The sequence below is a fragment of the Danio rerio genome, chromosome 16 (genome assembly GCF_049306965.1).
Source record: "Danio rerio strain Tuebingen ecotype United States chromosome 16, GRCz12tu, whole genome shotgun sequence".
NCBI lineage: Eukaryota > Metazoa > Chordata > Actinopteri > Cypriniformes > Danionidae > Danio > Danio rerio.
The window spans coordinates 50,073,051-50,096,050 of NC_133191.1; the positions used below are offsets into that span (position 1 = coordinate 50,073,051).

A 23,000-nucleotide genomic window follows, 5' to 3' on the forward strand; every position below is an offset into this window, starting at 1 on the left:
TTGTGCACTATTCTACGCCATTTTGTAGTGTAAATAGTGTAGGTAGTGCGTTCACACTGAAAACTCTAAAAAGAATAAGTGCACTTTAATTACCCGGATAATGCACTCATTCAACCGGTAAAATAAAGTGTGGAATGATGGACACTTATGTAGTGTTGCGGAAGGGGTTGGAGCTATCGGGCGCACATGTTGGATTACTTTATTTATTTTGTATTGTGAAAGCGAAATTCCCCTATAAGAGTGATTTAACTGCCTCCCGATGGTGAATGCGGTTATATTCATGGCAGGTATTAGATGGTAGTTTGGTCATTTATTTCACTAATATGGCAACCGTCAAAAATCATCAGGGAAAAAGTTTGAAATTCCGCTTAGTAAAATAACCATTAGTGTTCCATTTGGGACAACACTACATACATATACTATGCTGTTGAGTGTTTAAGTGCATAAGTACATAGTGCATAGTGTATAGAGTGCCATTTGGGACGCAGCTATTGACATCTGCAGCTGACCGTCAGAACATCAGAAACCATTGCTACTTTACAAACATGACTTTAGAGCTAGTGCTTGAATGATTCTCTAGCATAATGACTAAAGTAATGACAAAACAGGTTATTTTGTTCACATTTTAAGATTAATAGGCTAAACGGCATGAAATGCCATCAATCTACAACGATTTTACAGGATTTCTCTGTTACAATCAGGGTATCGCAATAGTTAGCCCCGAAAAAGCCAGAGCAGAGCAAACACTTTCAGATTACTATGATATAAATACAGTTTTACAACACACAAAATAGAGAAGTTGACCTAGAATGTCACTTACCTGTTCTGTTATAATTTGTTCTGCTGTAGTTTGAAGCGTACATTAAAAAATTGCTGGTTTTCTACCCTAAGGACTTAGTATGCGGTCTCTGTCACCATCTAGTGGCGGATCGTCAACCATCTTTGCTCTGCTCAGTAAGGCAGGCTAATGGTTGCCAATGTTCTGAATCTCAGAAATTATAAATATTTTAAATAGGCAATTTGCTTATAAATAGACTGCATAGTTGCAATATTAACAACTACATTGTCAACTAAAAAGCCTCAAAATTACATTATGTTGTCCCAACAGCTGCAATATTTCTCAAACTATAGTCCTCTACTCAGGCCCGGATTGGCTAATCGGGAGGACCGGGAGAATTCCCGGTGGGCCGGTCCGTTTTTTGGCCGCGAGGGCCGGTGTCCCTAGCTTCAGAATCTGTTGCTCTCAGCAGTCACACTTTTTAAATTAATTTATTTATTTGACCAGTCTTCTTATTCATTATTTTACCGTAGCTCTGCTCTGTTTATATATAAGTAGCCTGCATAGATTACGTATAGATTACGAAGCTGCCGATCGGGGTTTGATTCTCGTCTGAGTATGTTTTTTTTTTTTTTTTTCTCATTTTTATTGTTAAGACATATAATACTGTTAGAGTTGTTGAACATTTGAAGTTCTAAAGCAGCTGTTTTCTTAAAAAAGACGTGATATTGTAATTAGAAACTGAAATGGAAATGTCCTTATTTTAATATAGTCAGTCGTGAACTGAGGTGGGCCGGTCTGTGGCTTGAAATTCCAGGGCTGAAAAGCAGTCCCACTCCGGCCCTGCCTCTACTTGCTACTCGTGTGGATAGAGTAACGACCCATTCACATGGGGCTTTAGCGTCAACGCTTGACTGAAGGCGTGTCTGAAGTTGTGGCTGACGTGATCGTCATAGCAGCGTCAGCCAATGAAATTCAGTCAGCAAAAGGCCACTTTCTAGCTGGTGTAATTGCATACAGCGATCTGATTGGCTGACGCTTTCGTCGGCACTTGAAAAGTTGAGCTAGTCTAAACTTCTGCAGAAAGCAACGCCTATGAAACGTTCAAGCAATGCCTTGCGTCACCCATTTAAAGTAAATAGGAAGCGTCGACGCTGACGCCGCGTGTGAATGGGGTGTAATACACAAGGTTTGTATGAGTGCTAATATTACTGTAATATCTCATGACTATCAGCCAATCAGATTTGAGAACCAGACAAAACTGTTGTATTAATGACATAATCACATTTAAAATATTCAATTCCATTAAAGTTTATTTTGTAGCTTTTCTCACAATAATTATTGGACATTATTGCATTAAATTTAAATTCAGAAGAGTTAGGGTTAATAGTTATCATAACTTTATTAGTTACTGATAACTTTAACTAATTAACTAGTAAATAATATATTTTAACAGTTAAAGTTATTATATATAAGCATAGTTAACCTGCAGCTATATAAAGGTGACATCTATGTTTGCATGTTCAATAAAGTCTATTCGTGTATGTGCTGTTCTTGAAGTCTTTGGTGTTTGATCCAAGTCTTGGATCTATATGGCACTATATGTCCAGTATTCACTTTCCGTATGGGTACTATTGATCTGGAATAAAATTAAGTGCAATAAAATAATGTAAGCAAATCAAATTTTTTGGTCAAACTGCTCCATTTAAATACTGAATTGCTTTCCAATTTAATATCTCTGAGTCTGAAATGTGCTTTAGTTTCTTATTAGCGCCTTGGAGCATCAGACAGGTGCAGCGGTGCTCTTGTCATGGTTTATTCATTCATTTATTCATGCTCCGAGCTCACTGTCAGCCTGTGGTCTTCAAGAATCCGCCAGCTTGTGCTTTTTGAAGCTCTCGTTCAGTTTGGACAGGGAAGAGCCTCTGTGACTCTTTTTTGTTCAAAGGGGAAGTTTTTCACTGTGTTGTAGCTTTGAAACGAAAGGCTGTGCTGCTGTTTGGAGGAATTCTAACAGGCGATTCCACTTTCATGTAATGGTTTGATTCAGCCGCTTTGATTGTCATATGGTGTAGGAATGGAGTCTAACAGCTGGAATGACAGCGTGAGGTGGCGAATTTTCAGTCTTTTACCCTTCCTTTCTTTTGCTGTGCTCCATTTTAGGAGGTGAAGTGCTCAACAAATGTTACTGAGTACACCCCATTTTGAAAATAAATATTTCTGTATCTATTTCTCAGTGAATATAGGTAATATATAATATAGTCTGCTGAATAAAGTGTTCCCTTTATTTTTTGAGCAGTAAATGTTGGCTTATTAAAACAAAACTTACCAAACATCATTTTAACTCTTTACAGATGAGGAAATAAAATAATAATAATATAAAAATTACAAATAAAATAAGAAAAATAACACAAAATAAATAAATAAAGAGTACTCCCATCATAAACTCTTTTCAGGGTATACATTTTTACATCAAGTTACATTTGAGTTACATTGTAGTTACCTCATATTACATTGGTGGTAGGTTAATTAACCTCTAAATGAAAGGTCCGACCCTTTCTATCTGAACATGCAGCTCAACTCCTTGTTCAAGCTCTTGTTCTCTCCAGACTGGACTATTGCAACTCTCTACTAGCCGGGCTTCCAGCTAACTCTATCAAACCTATTCAGCTGCTTCAGAACGCAGCAGCACGAGTGGTCTTTAATGAACCTAAAAGAGCACATGTCACTCCGCTACTCACCCGTTTGCACTGGCTGCCAGTTGCTGCTCGCATTAAATTCAAAGCTCTGATGTTTGCTTTCAAAGGGAATTCTGGCTGCGCTCCTTCTTATCTGCTCTCACTTCTGCAGATTTATAGGCCCTCCAGAAACTTGCGTTCTGTGAATGAACGTCGCCTTGTGGTTCCATCCCAAAGAGGGACTGCCATTACAAACTTTTTTGAGGAGATAAATTTGTACATCAAGTTACATTGAGTTACATTGTAGTTACTTTAAATAATATTGGTGAGAGTATATAATATTGGTATATATATATATCTATATCTATATCTATCTTTCTATCTATCTATCTATATATATATATATATATATATATTTTTTTTTTTTTTTTATAGAACAACTTCTTCCCCAACAATTTAAGCCCTTACATATGAGGAAATAAAAATGCTAATATAAAAATTAACAATAAAATAAGAACAATAACACAATAAATAAATAAATAAAGAGTACTGCCATCATAAACTCTTTTCAGGGATAATATATTTTGGTGCGTTTCGATTTTTCGATATAGTTTTTTACAGAACAACCCCTTTGCCAACAATTTAATCCCCTTACAAATGAGGGAATTAAAAAATAATAATAATATAAAAAATACAAATAAAATAAGACAAATAATACTTACTTACTTATTTACTCACTCACTCATTCCCAGGGCCATTTATATATTGAAGTTGATATTTAGCCGCACTATATTGGTGTTTCGTAACATTGAGTTTTTTATGAGGTTGTGGAGAAGCTGCAGGTATGAGCAGGTCACCGGCGGGTGTAAAGGCTGGTCTATCAAGATCAATGCGAAGACTCGTCTGTTACTCGGGTCTTTCAGGAATCAGTCTAATGCTCTCCACTCCTCCACGACCGCTACAGCAGCTGCTCAGGATACGGCCTGGTCCAGGATTATGGAAACCTTGGGAATAATAAAAACAGACTAATATAAGCACAGATGCCGTTCAAATTATAATGTATTTTGGCAAGTGTTCCCAGCTCCGTTTGCATAATGCAGACTAACAATCCTTTACAGGATTTGGATTTCAAAAGCTTTTATGTCTTTAATCTAGTTTTAAACTGACAGATTCAGTTTCAAATCAATTCAAATCAACAACGTGATTTATATTGACATTTTTATAGATTTTTATTGACTTTTATTGATGTATTATTGACAAGTTTGTAAAAATAACAGAAAATGTACTGGTAGCTTATGACCATGTTTTTGTACCATCATTTACAACACCAAACCAGACCCAATATATTACTTCAAACAAGTCAATGTCAACAAAAGCGTATAAAAGTGAATAATATATATGGAAATCTGGCAGCAAGGTGGCTCAGTGGTTAACACTGTGGCCTCGCAGCAAGAAGGTCGCTGGTTCGAGTCCCGGTTGGGTCATTTGGCATTTCTGTGTGGAGTTTGCATGTTCTCCCTGTGTGCACGTGTGTTTCCTCCTGGTGCTCCGGTTTCCTCCACAGTCCAAAGATATGCTCTATAGGTGAATTGAATAAATGTAATTGGCCGTAGTGTATATGGGTTGTGTGTAAATGTGAGAGTGTACACTAAAAAAAAATGATGTCTGCAAAAATGTTACAAACAATTTATATGGGTTGAATTTAAACAAACAAATTAAGTTTAGTAATGTTCAACTTCATTAGTTTGTTTACATTCAGCCCAAATGAATTGTTTACAACTATTTAACTTTGTAAATCCAATGAATCATCTTTGAATCATTTTTTTTCAGTGTATGGGTGTTTCCCAGTACTGGCTTGCAGCTGGAAGAGCATCCGCTGTGTAAAAAGATTTGCCGGAATAGTTGGTGGTTCATTTCGCTGTGGCAACCAACGATAAATAAAGAACTAAGCCGAAGGAAAATTAACGAATGTGAATTTAAAGAAACTGTCAATTTACAGATAGTTTTTACAGTGCATGAGTCTAGTTGTCTTCTTATTACCACTCCGTCTCTGTCCCTCGTTCTCTGTATACGTCTGTCTTTGTCTTCCTCCTTTCAGTTCCTTCAGTTTACATAACGTTTTGATTTCCTCTGAGAAGACTCTGGCTGTCTCACTATTCTCTCACTCTCTCTCTCTCTCTCTCTCTCTCTCTCTCTCTCTCTCTCTCCCTCCTCCACTCGCTCTATCATTTCTTTCATTCTGACTCACTCCTGTGGGTCTATTTTTATACCCTCCATCTCTCTCTCTCTCTCCTCCACTGTATGTAGCTAATGCTGCGAGGTTGTATGTATACATGTACAGTGATTCTCTGAAGACACAGGGGAAGCCACACATCACTAGTAGGGATCGAACGCTTTATCATGCTTTTTTTTTCTCTTGATATTTATGTAATCGCACTTCTCAATAGGCTTGTCAATCTTCTCTTCAGCTGTTTGAAGGGTTTTGCGTGTCTAAACTGCGATGTGAGTGTGTGTGTGGGGGTGTTTGCAGGTACACTGAGGGAAAGGTGTGTGTTGTTTTGTGAAGTAAATGTGCTTGTTTTCGTGCTGAGAGTGATTAGAAGCTCTTTCACTTATGCATGCAGGGACACCTTTGACTTTTAAGATCGTGTATCAGGGTTAATTTAACCAAGTTTATGTTAAAAAGCTTTTTTTATAGATATGTATTTTTAACTTCAATTTTATTTGTTAATTAACTACAGTGCAGTTATTGAAATTCATCATGATTAACTTCAGAATGTTTATTTAATCATTTTCTGTCTTTTAGGCACAATAACAACAACTCTCGGCTCGTTTTAGATTATTTGAAATCACTTTATTTTGATGGTCCCTTTAACACATTTGTTGAATATAAGTTACATTGCAGGCAAGGCAGTGGCGCAGTAGGTAGTGCTGTCGCAGGTTCGAACCTTGGCTCAGTTGGCATTTCTGTGTGGAGTTTGCATGTTCTCCCTGCCTTCGCGTGGGTTTCCTTTGGGTGCTCCGGTTTCCTCTACAGTCCAAAGACATGCGGTACAGGTGAATTGGGTAGGCTAAATTGTCCGTAGTGTATGAGTGTGTGTGTGAATGTGTGTGTGGATGTTTCCAAGAGATGGGTTGCGGCTGGAAGGGCATCCGCTGCGTAATAACTTGCTGGATAAGTTGGCGGTTCATTCCGCTGTGGCGACCCCGGATTAATAAAGGGACTAAGCCGATAAGAAAATAAATGAATGAAGTTATATTGCATCTACATGCCAACTAAGTCTCAACAGATTATAAGTAGAATTTTGGGTTAGGGTTGGGGTTAGTGTGAGTTGACATGTACTTGCACAATTTCTTATAGTCTGTTGAAAATGTGTTGAAGGAGCAGTATCAGCAGATATTAAGCAGACAGTTTACTAATACTCAGAAGTAATTGGCATGGAATGTGGATAGATGAATGGATGATACAATAATATAAAATATTTTTTACCTAAATCTTTTTAAGAAACTAAACTGTACCTTAAATTCTGTTATTGCATATTATTTAAATGGATAAAAGTTTACTGAGAATTGTTTAATCAAACACACAAATACCTTTTTTGTCAGCTAAAAATTTTTTTTTTGTACATTTCATTATATATATATATATATATATATATATATATATATATATATATATATATATATATATATATGTATGTATATTTATATATATATATATATATATATATATATATATATATATATATATATATATATATATATATATATATATATATATATATATATATATATATATATATATGTTTATTTTCATTGATGCTTATGCCAACTTGGCAAAAACAATTTTATTGAACAGTTGAAGTCAATTTATTAGCCCTTCATGTTATGATTCTTTGACCGTGGCAAATATAAAATAAATTAGTTCTTAGAAATTAGGTATTAAGATTATTGTTTAAAAATGTGTTCTTTCCTTAAACAACAAAAGTCAAAGTCAAAATTATATGAAATTTATATATATATATATATATATATATATATATATATATATATATATATATATATATATATATATATATATATATATATATATATAGCGTGCGTTGGCTCAAAGCCACAGACCGTGTGCCTTGGTGCGCCACCAATGATGATATACAGCCATATCACACTGCTACGAGTGTGATATTGCATTTATACAACAGTTTGACAACATAATCGTATATGCAGTGCATCCGAAAAGTGTTCATATCGCTTTACTTTTTCCACATTTTTTATGTTAAAGCGTTATTCCAAAATGGATTTAATTCATTTATTTCCTCAAAGTTCTACACACAATATCCCATAATGACAATGGGATTTTTTTTAATTGTTGCTAATTCATTTAAAATAAAAAAGCTGAAAAATCACGTTTATCAGTATTCACAGCCTTTGCTCGAAACTTTGTTAATCGATAATGTATGTAATTCTTTGGCATGTTGGCTAATTTTTAATTGTCATTGTGTCAGAACTTGCTGAAGTGCTGTGTGAGTCCACAGAAAATTTTCCCTGAGGGACAGTAAGGTATACAAACAAACAAACAAACAAATGTAACGCCTGGCATTCACTCCAAAGAGTTCAATTTTATTCTCATCAGACCAGAGATTTTTTTTTTTTTTTTTTGGCCTGAATAGTGGATTGCTGCACAGATTATTGTCCTTCTGTAAGTTTCTCCTCTCTCCACAGAAGAACGCTGTAACTCAGACAGAGTGACCATCAAGTTATTGATCACTTCCCTGACTAAGGCCCTTCTCCCCCAATCACTCAGCTTAGATGGCCAGCCAGCTCTAGGAAGAGTCCTGGTTGTTTCAAACATCTCCCACTTGTGGATGATGGAGGCCACTGTACTCACTGGAACTTTCAGAGCAACAGAACTTTTTCTGTAACCGTCCTCAGCCTTCCAACCCTGTCTCGGAGGTCTATAGACAATTCCTTTGTCTTTATGCTTGGTTTGTGCTTTGACATGCACTGTCAACCCTGGGACCTTATATAGACAGGTGTATACCTTTTAAAATCATGTGCAATCAACTGATTTTACCACAAGTGAACTACAATTAAGCTGCTGAAACATCTCAAGAAAGATCAGTGGGAACAGAATGTACCTGAGCTCAATTTAGAGCTTCACAGCAAAGGCTATGAATACTTAAGTACATGTTTCAGGATTTTAATTTTTTAAAAATGTTAACTTAAAATAATTTTTCGCATTGTCATTATGAGGTATTGTGTGTACAATTTTGAGTCCGTTTTGGAATACGGCTGTAAAGTCCAACTTGTCCAAACTGTGTATATATATATATTCTTCCACCTACAGAAAACTGGTGGAAACATAATTCAAACCCTCGATTCTTCTAGAAAAGGCTGAAGTCTAAAGCCCAGTGAAAAACCTTCCAGAGAAACAGTGTTGTGTAAAATGAAATGAAATCCTGACCTCGTCATGTAGGCGTGTGATGTAAGTGGACCTGTGAGCTCGGTCTCTCTCAGACATGCTGTTATTGCTCCCTCACAGGACTCGTCTGATGCAGAGCTTCAAAGAATCACACTCCCATGAGTCTTTGCTGTCTCCCAGCAGCGCAGCCGAGGCCTTGGATTTGACACTTGATGAAGACGCCATCATCAAGCCTGTTCACTCCAGTATATTGGGACAGGAGTACTGTTTCGAGGTGACATTTAGAATCTGTCCGTCTATTCTTCCATCCATCAGTCCATATGTTTTGTTATCCTCCTATTCATCATCATATCCGTCCATTCAGCGTTCCATCTGTCCATTTATCAATCCGTCCTTCCACCATCATCAAATCCATCCATTCATTTATCCATCCATCTTTCCATTATCGTAAAATCCATCCATCTATTCATTTATCCAAATTAGTTTTTATCCATCTTTTATAGTTATATCCATAATTGTATCAATCACTAATTTTTCTATCCATCCATCATTCATTTATATTTCTCCCATTGTAAAATCCATCTATCCATCCATCCATCCATCCATCCATCCATCCATCCATCCATTCATCCATCCATTGCTGTTTTACATTGTAATGTCCATCCATCCATCTATCCATCCATCCACACATACATACATCTTTTTATTTTTCTATAATTTGAAGCTATTTTTTAACAATATCCATCATTATATTAATCCATTAATCTATTGATTTTTATTTCCATCCATCCATCCTTCCTTCCATCCTTCCTTCCATCAGTCCATATATATTGTTATTCCTCTATTCTTCATTATATCCATCCATCCATGCTTCTATTCATCATTTATCCATCCATCCTTCCACCATTGTAAATTCCATCCGTCCACTTATCCATCCATCTTCCCATCGTCATTGAATCCATCCATCCATTCATTCATCTGTCCATATTAGTTGTTTTATCATTTTTATAATCATATCCATACTTTTATCAATCCATTAATTTTCCATCTATCATTCATCACCCATTCATTATTCTTCTGTTGTGATATCCATCCATCTATCCATTTATCCATCCATTTATCCATACATACATCCATATATACATACATACATACATACAGTTGAAGTCAGAATTATTAGCTCCCCCCCCCTGTTTATTTTTTCCACAATTTCTGTTTAATGAAGAGCAGATTTTTTTTCAACACATTTCTAAACATAATAGTAACTCATCTATAATAACTGATTTATTTTATCTTTGCCATGATGACAGTAAATAATATTTGACTAGATATTTTTCAAGACACTTCTATACAGCTTAAAGTGACATTTAAAGGCTTAACTGGGTTAATTAGAGTAACTAGGCGGATTAGGGTAATTAGGCTGTTCTGTAGACCACCAAAAAATTATAACTTAAAGGGGCTAATCATTTTGACCCTAAAATGGTTTTTAAAAAATTTTAAACTGCTTTTATTCTAGTCAAAATAAAACAAGTAAGACTTTCTCCAGAAGAAAAAAATATTATCTGACATACTGTGAAAATTTCCCTCTGTTAAACATCATTTTGGAAATATTTAAAAAAGAAAAAGAAATTCAAAGGGGGGTTAATAATTCTCACTTCAACTGTTTCAACTGTATCTTTTCATAACAATATCTTTCATTATATGATTCCATTAATCCATTAATTGTTATATCCATCCATCTCTCTTTCATTGTAACCTCCATTCATGTATCCATCCACCCATACATACATATATCCATTTGCCTATCATTTTTTCCATCTTTTCAAAACAATATCTATAATTATAATAATCCATTGATCCATTAATTTTTATATCCATTCATTCATCTGTACATCCATCCATCAGTTTGTCCAAAATTCTTTTTATCTATCTTTTCCTAATTATATCCATCATTACATCAATCCATTAATCTTTCAATCTATGCATTGATCCATCCATCCTTTTTCCATTTTAATATTAATTCATCTTTGTCTTTCAATGTAATATACATCCATCCATCTATCCATCTGTCCATCCATCTGTCCATATATCTTTTAATCTATATTTCATCATTATATCCATCCATCATTATATCCATCCATCCAGCCATTAATTCTTACGTTTATCCATTCATCCAGCCTTCTTCTATTGTAAAAATCATCCGTTATATCTGCGTATCCAACTAACTGTGTTTTAGTCTGTGTATCCAACTATCCATCCATTGTTGTCCATTCATCTATCCATCCAGCCATCCAGACATCCCTTATTATGTCCATCCATCCATCCATTATTATGTCCATTCATCTATACACCCCTTACTATGTCCATTCATCCATCCATCCATCCATCCATCCATCCATCCATCATTATGTCTATTCATCCATCCATTATTGTCCATTCATTCATCCATCCAGACATCCCTTATTATGTCCATTCATCCATCCATCCAGACATCAATAATTATGTCCATCCATCCATCCATCCATCCATCCATCCATCCATCCATTCATCCATCCATCCATCCATCCATCCATTCATCCATCCATCCATCCATCCATCCATCCCATATGTCCATCCATCTATCCATCCATCTGTCCATCCATCCATCATTATGTCAATCCTTCCATCCATTATTATGTCCATTCATTCATCCATCCAGACATCCATTATTATGTCCATCCATCCATCCATCCATTTATCCATCCATCCATCCATCCATCCATTATGTCCATCCATACATCCATCCATCCATCCATTCATTATGTCCGTCAGTCCATCCATCCATCCATCCATTATTATGTCCATCCATTCATTCATCCATCCATCCATCCATCCATCCATCTATCCATCCATCCATCCTTTATTATGTCCATCCATCCATCCATCCATCCATTATTATGTCCATCCATCCATCCATCCATCTATCCATCCATCTATCCATATATTTCTAATTGTTAAATCATACCATAACTCCATCCGTCTATCTTTCTTTCTAAATCCATCTATTCATCATTTTGTTGATCAGTCCAGCTTTCCATCTATCTATCCATCCATCATTATATCCATTCATCTCAGATTCAGGGACTGAACTGGTGCCACTATTGGCACAAAAAAAATCACACATTTCATCTTGAAGCAATTAATGCATGACTGTATTGGCTCCGGTGCCCTGTGGAATTTTGTTGCTCTTTCTTATTATTATAATTACGCTGATGGCTGAAACTGTGAAACTCATTATTCCTTACTTTAGGTGATAACTGCTTCAGGAACAAAGTGTTTTGCCTGTCGGTCGGCTGCGGAGCGAGACAAATGGATCGAGAATCTACAGAGAGCTGTCAAACCCAACAAAGTGAGTGCAATGAAGAAAAGAGAGAAGGAACTCTGCATTTCTCTTTCCTCTTCAACCCTGACTGCATCAGTCTGCTTCAGTAACAACCTCCCCTGCCATTTCCATCTTGACACACATTTTACCCTCTACTGGTATTTGTCGGATGAACTTGAAACAGCTGCCATGTGCTGTTCTGACACATAACCAGTGCGTTTACATGCACACTCTTAACTAGATTATTCTTAAAGCAGCACTATTTAAGACTTTGACCTTAAAAAAAATGTCTCTAATTAGTGGTAGAATATTATATCAGTGGTAGAATCACTTTTAACTAGATGAATTTTAACTTATCTGCCTTGTGTCAACTGAAATCACCCTTGCGACTTTGGGTAAATGACTCTGTACACTTATCGTGTTTAGGAAAGTAAGATGGAAAGTCTATACATATATACTGTATATTCAACAAGATCAGGCACAAAAATAGCCTTTTCAGCACAAATTCTTCTTTTTGCATTTTTGGTAAATTCCAACAGCACCATTTAATGTAAAAAAAATATATATACTGTTAGTAAATCTGTCCCAATGAGTCCTAATAATGTGTTTTCCTCATAATGCATAATGTTAAAACTGCTTATGTGAGGTTAGGTTATATTAGCTGTAAGTTCCAGGCTGACGTTGCAATGCTCCTCTTCTTTTTTTGAAGGATTTATTTGACAATATTTAAAAATGAGCGGTGTGGATTGACTCGTCCAGATGTTCAGTCAGCAGGAGTTTGGGCTGAATCATGTTGCGTGGAGAACATGACACAAGCGTCTAAAAATGATCAGCCCACAGATGCGTTGTCAAAATTACAATAAATGAGGACAGACTAAGGGTGTTCATTTGATTGGTTTATTAGCTGATTACTTGAAGAAGTTTCTGAAGTCAAAGATCTGAATCACTGATTATTTTATTGCGGAAAAATGAGGCATTCACTTACTGAAAAAAGGGGGTTTAAGATTCACTGTAGGTTTTACACACACTGTAAAAAACAAGGGTTCCACACAATCCCTTAATGCCATCCAAATGCAAAACTATTAAGGTAGCTTAATGGTTTTTGAAATTTTAAATTGACTAAACATAAAGCAATAAAAGCTGTCGTCACCAACCCCCCACCCAAAAAAACAAAAAACAAAAAAAAAACAAGAGTTGTGCTGTTTGTGCTCATTTTAAATAAGTAGTTTGAACAAGCAGCACAAGGTTTTTTAGTCTAGTTGCTCTGTAAAAAAGCAATTAGTTGACTTTTAAAAAGTATGTAAACTAATTGCCTTTAAAGTGATAAGTTGAATTGACTTAAACGGATCTATTGTAACGATCTAAGTGCAAAGTGTAAAGCACATGGAGCAAAAAAAGTCCGATTCCACTTTTGCTAATTTTAGGATGGAAAATTACGGTTTTCACAGATATTTAGAAAACACCAGGGTATTATAGATATGTTAGTTTTATTTCAAAGAGTCATTAAATTAAAAAAATTAAAAACTCTTTGTGTGTCTATCCACTTGAACCTTGCAGATGAGCAATTGATTCGCTCAGCTGATTGACGATGTTTTTAAATGCTCCCTTGAAAGCTTGAAATGCTGTTAGTGATGTAATCAGCACACAAGTAGCCAATGGTGTTCAGCTTTTTCCGATGACAACTCCCTCAAAATTTCATTGGCTGTGGTTTGGTAGCTTGAATGAGCTGTTGGGGAACGAATTGTTGTCAGATCATGTAGTGTGTGACCCCCCTCTTGTGGATCATTTACGTACTGCACAGAGATTAAAAGACACCAAATCAAGTCATGTAGTGTGAACAGCACAGCGATCTGCCGATGCCGAAAATCCTGTAGTGTAAACTAGGCTTAATGAGTGATGGGTGTGCTTTGAGCATACATGCATTAAACCAATCAGAGTCTCATCTCCCATTCCCTTTAAGAGCCAGTTGCGTTGCGTCATGGAGCATTTGCTATTGATATGCTTTGTTGGTGAAAAAACTGAATGGAAAAACTGATTGTTTCACGAGCGAGAAAACAGTTAAACAGACCATCTGCTCGAGGATAAACAATGAGCCTTCTGCATTCTACCTCTTTACTTTTACTCTTTATTTTACTCCTTTACTTTTGTCGATAAGGAACTGGTGTTGTAGACATTCCACTGAAGACATCCATTAACCTAGATATTTAATTTTTTTTAAGCACAAAGATTTGTTTCAGAACTATTTTTAAATTCAGTTCTAATTTCCATCAAACAAATAAATGAACAATAACCAAGTGTGATCAAAAAAACCATAACCAGAGTTATATCCAATCACACGTCCTATTCCACATGGTGATACATATGTATCCAAAACCCGACAGGTGGACAAGTCTAAACTTGTTTTTATTTAAACAAAAATAAATATGCATATAATAAAAAATAACACTAATAGTAATAACATTATACAACAGCAAATTGTCATGAATAAACTGAAAAAAAAAAACCTTGAGATGAAGAAAGCATGGAGGCAGTGGCAAATAATAATAATTGTAACATTTTAATCCTGATATTTTTCATATGTAAAGATATTTGTGTGTTGCTATACATCCTGTGTGTATTAAGCAATGTGTAAGCATTTTTGACCATAACTAACGCACTCTGTGCTGGACTTTTGACCAGCTTTTAGTTGGTCAATGGCGCGGTCTATTTCAGTTCCTCAAAATTGCAACGCGTCAACAATGCGCCTTAACACACCTTATTTATAGACCAGCACACCCATGAGTCCACAAAGTGGCACAAATGGATTTGCTATTTAAACATTGTCCCGCAAAATGTGAAAATTACGCTTGTGCTGGTCTGAAAATAGCAACAAGTCATGCCAAACAACTCTTACGCCTTATTGCGCATGAATGCGATCCAAAAATTTGAAAACATGTTGCCTCAAAATTATTAAGTAAATGCTCATAATTATAAAAATTAAGTTGAGTCGGCTCAACAGTTCCAAGTTTCTCACTTTTTTAAGTAAACTGGGTTTTTTTTACAGTGTGCAGATGGAGTATGGGAAAACTGGAAAGGTGTATTCATAATAGATATCTAAGACTGCAAGTTTTATCATAACCAACAAATATGTGAATATGTGAAACCATCAACATGTCTGTACAAACGTTTTATAGAATATTCCAAGCACTTAATAGCATGTAAGCTAGATTTTTTTTATCAGTATGCAATATGCATATTAGTAACTAGATTAATGTAATTAATTATAATTATTTAACATATTTAACATTAGATGCATTTGTAGCTAAATATGTTCATGTTTATGTAAAAGGTTATATAAAAAGCACATAATTATTACCGTAGTGTTCAATGAAAGGACCGGAAATCTGTTTTAAGGGTCCATTTTAGTGGCTCTATAAATGCCAGCAGAAAATGAATGTTCCTGTGGCATTTTCATGTGTTTAAATGACTCATCATTCTCTCTCCAGCACTTCAGACACACAGTAGGAGTTTGACTAACGGTAATTCAGATCATTATCCTTTCTAAAGCATCGCCACCCTCAAACTTACAGTCTCTCCTGTCTGTCCGCTTGTTTGATGACACATCTGAAGTACTGCAAAGTAAAGATGCATTGATTGACATGCAGAAATGATAGAGCAGACACTGACAAACATACGATGTTTTACATTAACTTTACAAATTTAACAAATATAACTAATGATGACCTTCGTTCCTTTCATACTTCACATAAATCGGTGCCTGTGACAGTCAGAGCAGCTCAGTTTATGATATTTAAAATATTCAAAGCAAATGAATAAATACAGTTGTCTGAGGTTTAATAAAGGTGTCGATCAATGGAAATCACATCTTCAGAAATGTTTTAATAGTTCTTTTTAGATGGCCTTGTGTAATGCTGACACTAGCGCAGCTTCTTTGTTTAAAATACAAACCAAGGACACACTGTTATCCTGGTATTCTGTAAACACTAAGGATGTAACAATATTGTAAATACCATCATACCTCAATAGTAATTTTTTTCAATATTACCGTAGGCGCATGACTCCATAACTATAACTATTACTATCACTACAGATCCAGTAATGCGGAAATGGAGTGTGTTGCTAGTAGCGGGGAAGAAAAAGAGCTGGAAATGATCGAACCTAAAGCGGGTTTTAAATCGGATGTGTGGAAGCATTTCGGTTTCTTTTTAAAAAGATACGAAAAAGGAGAAAAGGTGAAAGACAAAGACAAAAACAATATGCAGGCACTGCCAGACTGTGGTGAAATATAAGTCGTGGAATACGACTAAAAACAGTCATGGGGACTGCAGAATACAGCACACTTTTTAGATTGATGCAGACATTGACTTGTACCGCAAAGAAACCTCTATCTCACTCATGGCTTGTCCTCTCAAGTGGTGTAAAGACAATGCACTACGTTACCCACTGCTGTCAACCTTGGCTAAATCATATCTCTCTGTCCCAGAAACCTCAGTCCCAAATGAGAGGGTTTTTTTCTGTTGCAGGGGACATGCCCAGAGATCCCAGCTTTTACCAGATTATAGTTATATGATAATTTTCCTTAAAAACCCATCTCTTTTTAAGTGAGGGAGTTATTAAATGTTGAATGGGATTGATTTTTCAACAATACTTAATTGAAACTTTATTTTTTTTTTTATATGGTTTAATAGTTTTTAGTAATTAAAATTGGAAAAATTGAAGTTCCTGTTTCGAAACTTACAGATAGATGGCTAATTTTTATGTCATTGATATGTTCAGTGCTAAGGTAAATAAACACTTTTGGCACTTTTTTCGAGTCTTTTCATTAGTTTTGTTTTTCCTGTAAATTATTCAATAAATACCGTACCGTGCCATTCATACCGAGGTATTACCGTACCGTTAAATTCTGATACCGTTACATCCCTAGTAAACACCATCTGTATTTTAAATTAGATTGCATAACTTCAAAATATAATATATCAAGTAAAAACATAGTAATCTGACTTTCGCTTTTTGAAATTATGCTACATAAAGTCGGAAAAATAAGAATATATATTTATATTAATATTGAACAAGTCATTGTTTTGCTGAAATGTCCACCCTGGTTTCATCTTCATCATTCTGATAATGTAGATGTAGGATTGAAGCAGCTGATGTTAATTTACAATGAGGAAGGGCAGAGGGCTGCTGAAGAACTACTGAGAGATTTCAGCTGTTGTCTGGTCTTTTACTGCCTTTCTACGCCTTCTTTTCTTCATATGTTCAATACTTTTTTACTTTGTTATTTAATTTTATTATGCATAACTTAATTTGTAAACTAATTAGTTCTGTTTTCTTTGCATATATAGATTTTTTTGGTTGCTAACAAAATCAGTTGAAAATTTCAAGTCAACAGCACCTTTAGAAATATGTTATCTGAGAAAAATGGTGGCGTGTTCAATACCTATTTTCCCTGCTGTAAATGCCACCTGTATTTTGTTTTGAGCAGGTATGTTTATGTAGCATACGCTAATGCATGTAGTCTGTTTGATTAAATAGAATAGAATGAAAATCTGTGTATTCCTTGGCATAGATTAATAATAAATATTCAGTACATGGAAAGGATATACCCTAAGTCTCAAACACTATTGTACCAAGTGTAAAATTCTAGTGAATAATGGCCAATAGGAACAAAACAGACTCTAACAAATTCAAATGTGATCATTGATATGCACATTTTGGGCAGCGTTTGTTTGACGACAACATTTCCTAGTGCGACTACAACAATTATTTTTTCACCTCTATTTTTAAGTTTATGTAAGGTTGTATAAAGCAGAACAGACAGTCATGACCACGGAGTGTTCACAGTGCAAAATTTGCAGTGTACTGATTACAAATTAATTAAAGGCCACCCCAAAGAAAACTGTATCATTTGTTAGTTTAATATGTATATTGCGTAATTTGCGGCATAGGTTTGTAATGAGACAACAGAGACATGTAGGTTTATAATAAGACATCACACATACAGTTGAAGTCAGAATTATTAGCCTTCCTGTGATTTTTCTTACATTTTCAATTATTTTCCAAATGATGTTTAACAGAGGAAGGAAATTTTCACAGTATTTCCTATAATATTTTTTCTTCTAGAAAGTCTCATTTGTTTTATTTCTGATAGAATTAAAGCATTTTTATTCCTTAAACAAAACATTTTGGGGTAAAAATTATCAGCCTCCTTAAGCAATATTATTTTTGGATATTCTACAGAACAAACCGTCGTTATACAATGACCTGCCGAATTACCCTAACTTTAAATTTATCAACCTACTTAAGTCTTTAATTATATGCTGTCATCATGGCAATGATACAAATAAATCAGTTATTAGAAATGAGTTATTAAAACTATTATGTTTAGAAATGTGTTGAAAACCATTAAACAGAAATTGGGGAAAAATACAGGGAGGGCTAATAATTCTGACCGCAACTATATATCAACTTCTGAAAATATAAGTGTTGAATGCACATTTATGTAGAGCTGGGCGATATGCCAAAAATGCAATCCTGACAATTATTTTCCATATTGAACGACAATGATATATATTTCAATATAAGTTGTTAATGCTTCCAGATTTAAAAGAGTATTCCAACAATGATTGAAACCACAAACATTTGAGTGTCCATAAAATGGCTTAAGATTTTCGACCAATAAATTTTCGGTGGCAAAAAATTTGATTTTTCTCTAATATCAACATATAAATATGTATTATTTATAGATTCCCATTGTTGCATTTCTGCTGTGTGACTGGCTATCATTCATTCAATCATTCATTCATTTTCTTGTCGGCTTAGTCCCTTTATTAATCTGGGGTCCCCACAGCGGAATGAACCGCCAATTTATCCAAGTTTTTTACGCAGCAGATGCCCTTCAAGCTGCAATCTATCCCTAGGAAACACTCTTAGATCATTATAGAGTAAAAAATTTCAGAGCTTATCATTGTTATTGACATAAATTTTGTCCTGATTCAATATAATACTGTTTATCGGCCCAGCTTTACATTTATGCATCGTGTCATATCACATATTGCATACCTTTAAAGTGCAGTTGTGCTACTTTCCTCTACTTTTAATCAAACTTTCATCCCTCTGATCGTTCAGCTCATGATTAAGCAAGTAAACACCTTATTTATTTACTCAGATTTTACATGTTTATAGTTTTCTACCTTGGTCAGTTTGCTTGTAAAAATTGCAGATTACACTGTAAGAAGCGATTAGTTGACTTTACTTAAAGAGTTAACTTGTTTCTTTATAATTATTAAGTAAACAAACTCATTCATTCATTCATTTTCCTTCAGCTTAGTCACAACGAAATGAACCGATAACTATTCTGGCATATGTTTTATGCAGTGGATACCCTTCAAGCTGCAGCTCAGCACTGGGAAACACCCATACACTCTCACATTCACACACACCCTCATACACTATGGCTAATTCAGTTCATCCAATTCACCTGTAGCTCATGTCTTTAGACTGTGGAGGAAACCGGAGCACCCGAAGGAAACCCACACCAACACAGGGAGAACATGCCAACTCCACACAGAAATGCCAACTGGAAATCGAACCAGCGACCTTTTTGTTGTGAGGCAACAGTGCTAACCACTGAGCTACTTATAAAGTAACTAATCGCCTTTTACAGTGTGCCATAAAATATGAACAGTGGTGCATTGTCACTGCAAAGCTCTATACAGTAGTACATACAGTATACAGTGCACATATGATTCTGCTGTTTACCATCTCTCTTTGTCATTAAAAGGACAACAGTCGGCGTGTCGACAACGTCCTGAAGCTGTGGATCATTGAGGCCCGTGAGCTCCCACCCAAAAAGCGCTATTATTGTGAACTGTGCTTGGATGACATGCTGTACGCTCGCACCACCAGCAAACCCCGTACCGACACTGTCTTCTGGGGTGAGCACTTTGAGTTCAACAACCTGCCTGCTGTCCGCAACCTCCGCCTTCATCTGTACAAAGAGACGGACAAGAAGAGACGCAAGGTAAAATATTCAACTCAAGATTAATTCTTTAAGGCTGCTGTTTGGTGGCTGTCTTATATTATTTAGTCTATGCTAAATAGAAAATACCATGTATATACACTTACAGGCCACTTTATTAGGTCCAACTGCTCGTTAACGCAAATTTTCTAATCAGCCAATCACATGGAAGCAACGCAGTGCATTTAGGCATGTAGACATGGGCTGCATCTGAAACCGCCTACTACTCAGTAGGTTCTGCGTTTGAATCGTCGTTAGAAAATTACGTTCTATACAAAATGTATAGAAGTGAAAAGTATGAATGGAATTCAGACGTACTACATCCGCCATTTTGTCATGGTCACCGAACCTACCTACGTCAGTTGCGTCACTTCACTCCCATTCATGAATTCTCTCGCGGGGCATCATGGGATAGCGCAGTGTGCATGGAATACACACTCCAGAATCTCGCCGGAAGTAGTAAATTATCCGGGTACTTCTCGCATACTGATTTTCGAATTCTATGAATTTGGACATACTACTCGGCTCACATACTGAATTTGCATACTATATAGTATGGAAATATGTGGTTTCGGACGCAGCCATGGTCAAGACAATCTGCTGCAGTTCAAACTGAGCATCAGAATGGGGAAGAAAGGCGATTTAAGTGACTTTCAATGTGGCATGGTTGTTGCCAGAAACTGCTGATCTACTGGGGTTTTTAAGCACAACCATCTCTAAGGTTTACAGAGAATGGTCTGATAAAGAGAAAATATCCAGTGAGTGGCAGTTCTGTGGTGCCTTGTTGATGCCAGAGGTCAGAGGAGAATGGCCAGACTGGTTCGAGCTAATAGAAAGGTAACATTAACTCAAATAAGCACTCGTTCCAACCGATGTATGCAGAAGAGCACCTCTGAACACACTACATGTCCAACCTTGAGGGGGGTGGGCTATAGCAGCAAAAGACCACACCGGGTGCCACTCCTGTCAGCTAAGAACAGGAAACTGTGGCTACAATTCGCAGAGGCACACCAAAATACGACAATAGAAGATTGGAAAAACGTTGCCTGGTCTGATGAGTCTCGATTTCTGCTGCGGATTGCAGGGTCAGAATTTGGCATCAACAACATGGTGTAAGAGATATTTTCTTGGCACACTTTGGGGCCATTAGTGCCAATTGTGTCAACCCCACAGCCTACCTGAGATTTGTTGTTGGCCATGTCCATCCCTTTATGACCACAGTGTACCCATCCTCTGATGGCTACTTCCAGCAGGATAACGTTCCATGTAATAAAACACGATTAATCTTAGACTGGTTTCTTGAACATGACAATGAGTTCACTGTACTCAAATGGCCTCCACAGTCACCAGATTTTAATCCAATAGAGCAACTTTAGGATGTGGTAGAACGGGAGATTTGCATCACGGATGTGCAGCCGACAAATCTGCAGCAACCGCGTGATGCTATCATGTCAATATGGAAAAAAAAATCTTTAAGGAATATTTCCAGTACCTTGTTGAATCTTTGCCACGAAGGATTAAGGCAGTTCTGAAGGCAAAAGGAACCCAGTTCTAGTAAGGTGTTCCTAATAAAGTGACCGGGCAGTGTATATGCTCACAGTTAACATGAACCAAGCAGCTTATAATATGCAAAAGGAATACAAAACTGCAGGAACAGGATACAAAAATGCATAAATAAATGATAACAAATCGTCAAGCACTTTTCTTAGAAGAACCATTTAGTGCATCCTGTTATTTTAAGGCAACTAACGATGATTTGTGTCTTCATTGTAACAGGAGAAGAGCACGTACCTTGGCTTGGTCAGCATTCCCATTTCCAGCATCACTGGCCGTCAGTTTGTGGAGCAATGGTACCCCGTCATTCAGCCCAGTGTTCTGGCCAAGGGTGGCGGCGTCGGAGGAGGGAAGATCATCAATGCCTCGCTGCGGCTCAAGTCACGCTTTCAGACCATGAGCATCCTGCCGATGGAACTGTATAAAGAGTTCGCAGAGTACGTCACAAACAACTACCGGACGCTGTGTGCGGTCCTGGAGCCACTGCTGAGTGTCAAGAGCAAAGAAGAAGTGGCCTGTGCTCTGGTGCACATCCTACAGAGCACAGGGAAGGCCAAGGTACAGCTGTCTTTGACTTTTTAATAAGTTCTAATATACAGTTTAAGTCAAAACAATTAGCCCTCATTTGAATTTTTTTTTTCTTTTTTAAATAATTCTCAAATTATGTTTAACAGAGCAAGGAAATTTTCACAGTATTTCACTGCAAAAAATGCTTGTCTTGCTTAGATTTTTTGTTTTGTTTCTAGTCTAAATATCTAAAATTTCTTAAATCAAGAAGCATTTTCTAGACAAGCAAAACATATTGTCTTGAGAAATAATATGCCAATATTAAGTGGGTTTTTCCTTAAAACAAGCAAAATAATCTGCCAATGGCATAAGCAAATGAATCTTGTTTTTTCTTTTGACGTAATATTATTTTGCTTACCCCATTGGCAGATTATTTTGCTTGTTTTAAGGAAAAACTCACTTAATATTGGCATATTATTTCTCAAAACAAGACAATATGTTTTGCTTGTCTGGAAAATTCTTCTTGATTTAGGAACTTTTAGATATTTGGACTAGAAACAAAGCAAAAAATCTAAGTAAGAAAAGCATTTTTTGCAGTGTTCCTGTTATATTTTTTCTTCTGGAGAAAGTCTTAATAGTTTTATTCGACTAGAATTTAAGCAGTTTTTAAAACCCTTTTA

At 36.1% G+C, this 23,000-nt stretch overlaps 1 protein-coding gene across 50 annotated transcripts in view; it reads left to right on the forward strand.

Moving 5' to 3' along the window:
• syngap1b (synaptic Ras GTPase activating protein 1b) overlaps positions 1-23,000 on the forward strand; it is a 242,814-nt gene that overhangs the window by 157,327 nt on the left and 62,487 nt on the right. For all 50 annotated transcript variants that reach the window (XR_012391298.1, XM_073924455.1, XM_073924465.1 and 47 more), the window contains 4 exons: positions 8,999-9,152; positions 12,168-12,266; positions 20,023-20,262; positions 22,036-22,371. Coding sequence is in view for 49 of the 50 variants with exons in the window: in XM_073924455.1 (XP_073780556.1) it covers positions 8,999-9,152; positions 12,168-12,266; positions 20,023-20,262; positions 22,036-22,371 (829 nt within the window). In the remaining variant the exon portion in view is untranslated. The remainder of the gene's footprint in view (positions 1-8,998; positions 9,153-12,167; positions 12,267-20,022; positions 20,263-22,035; positions 22,372-23,000) is intronic.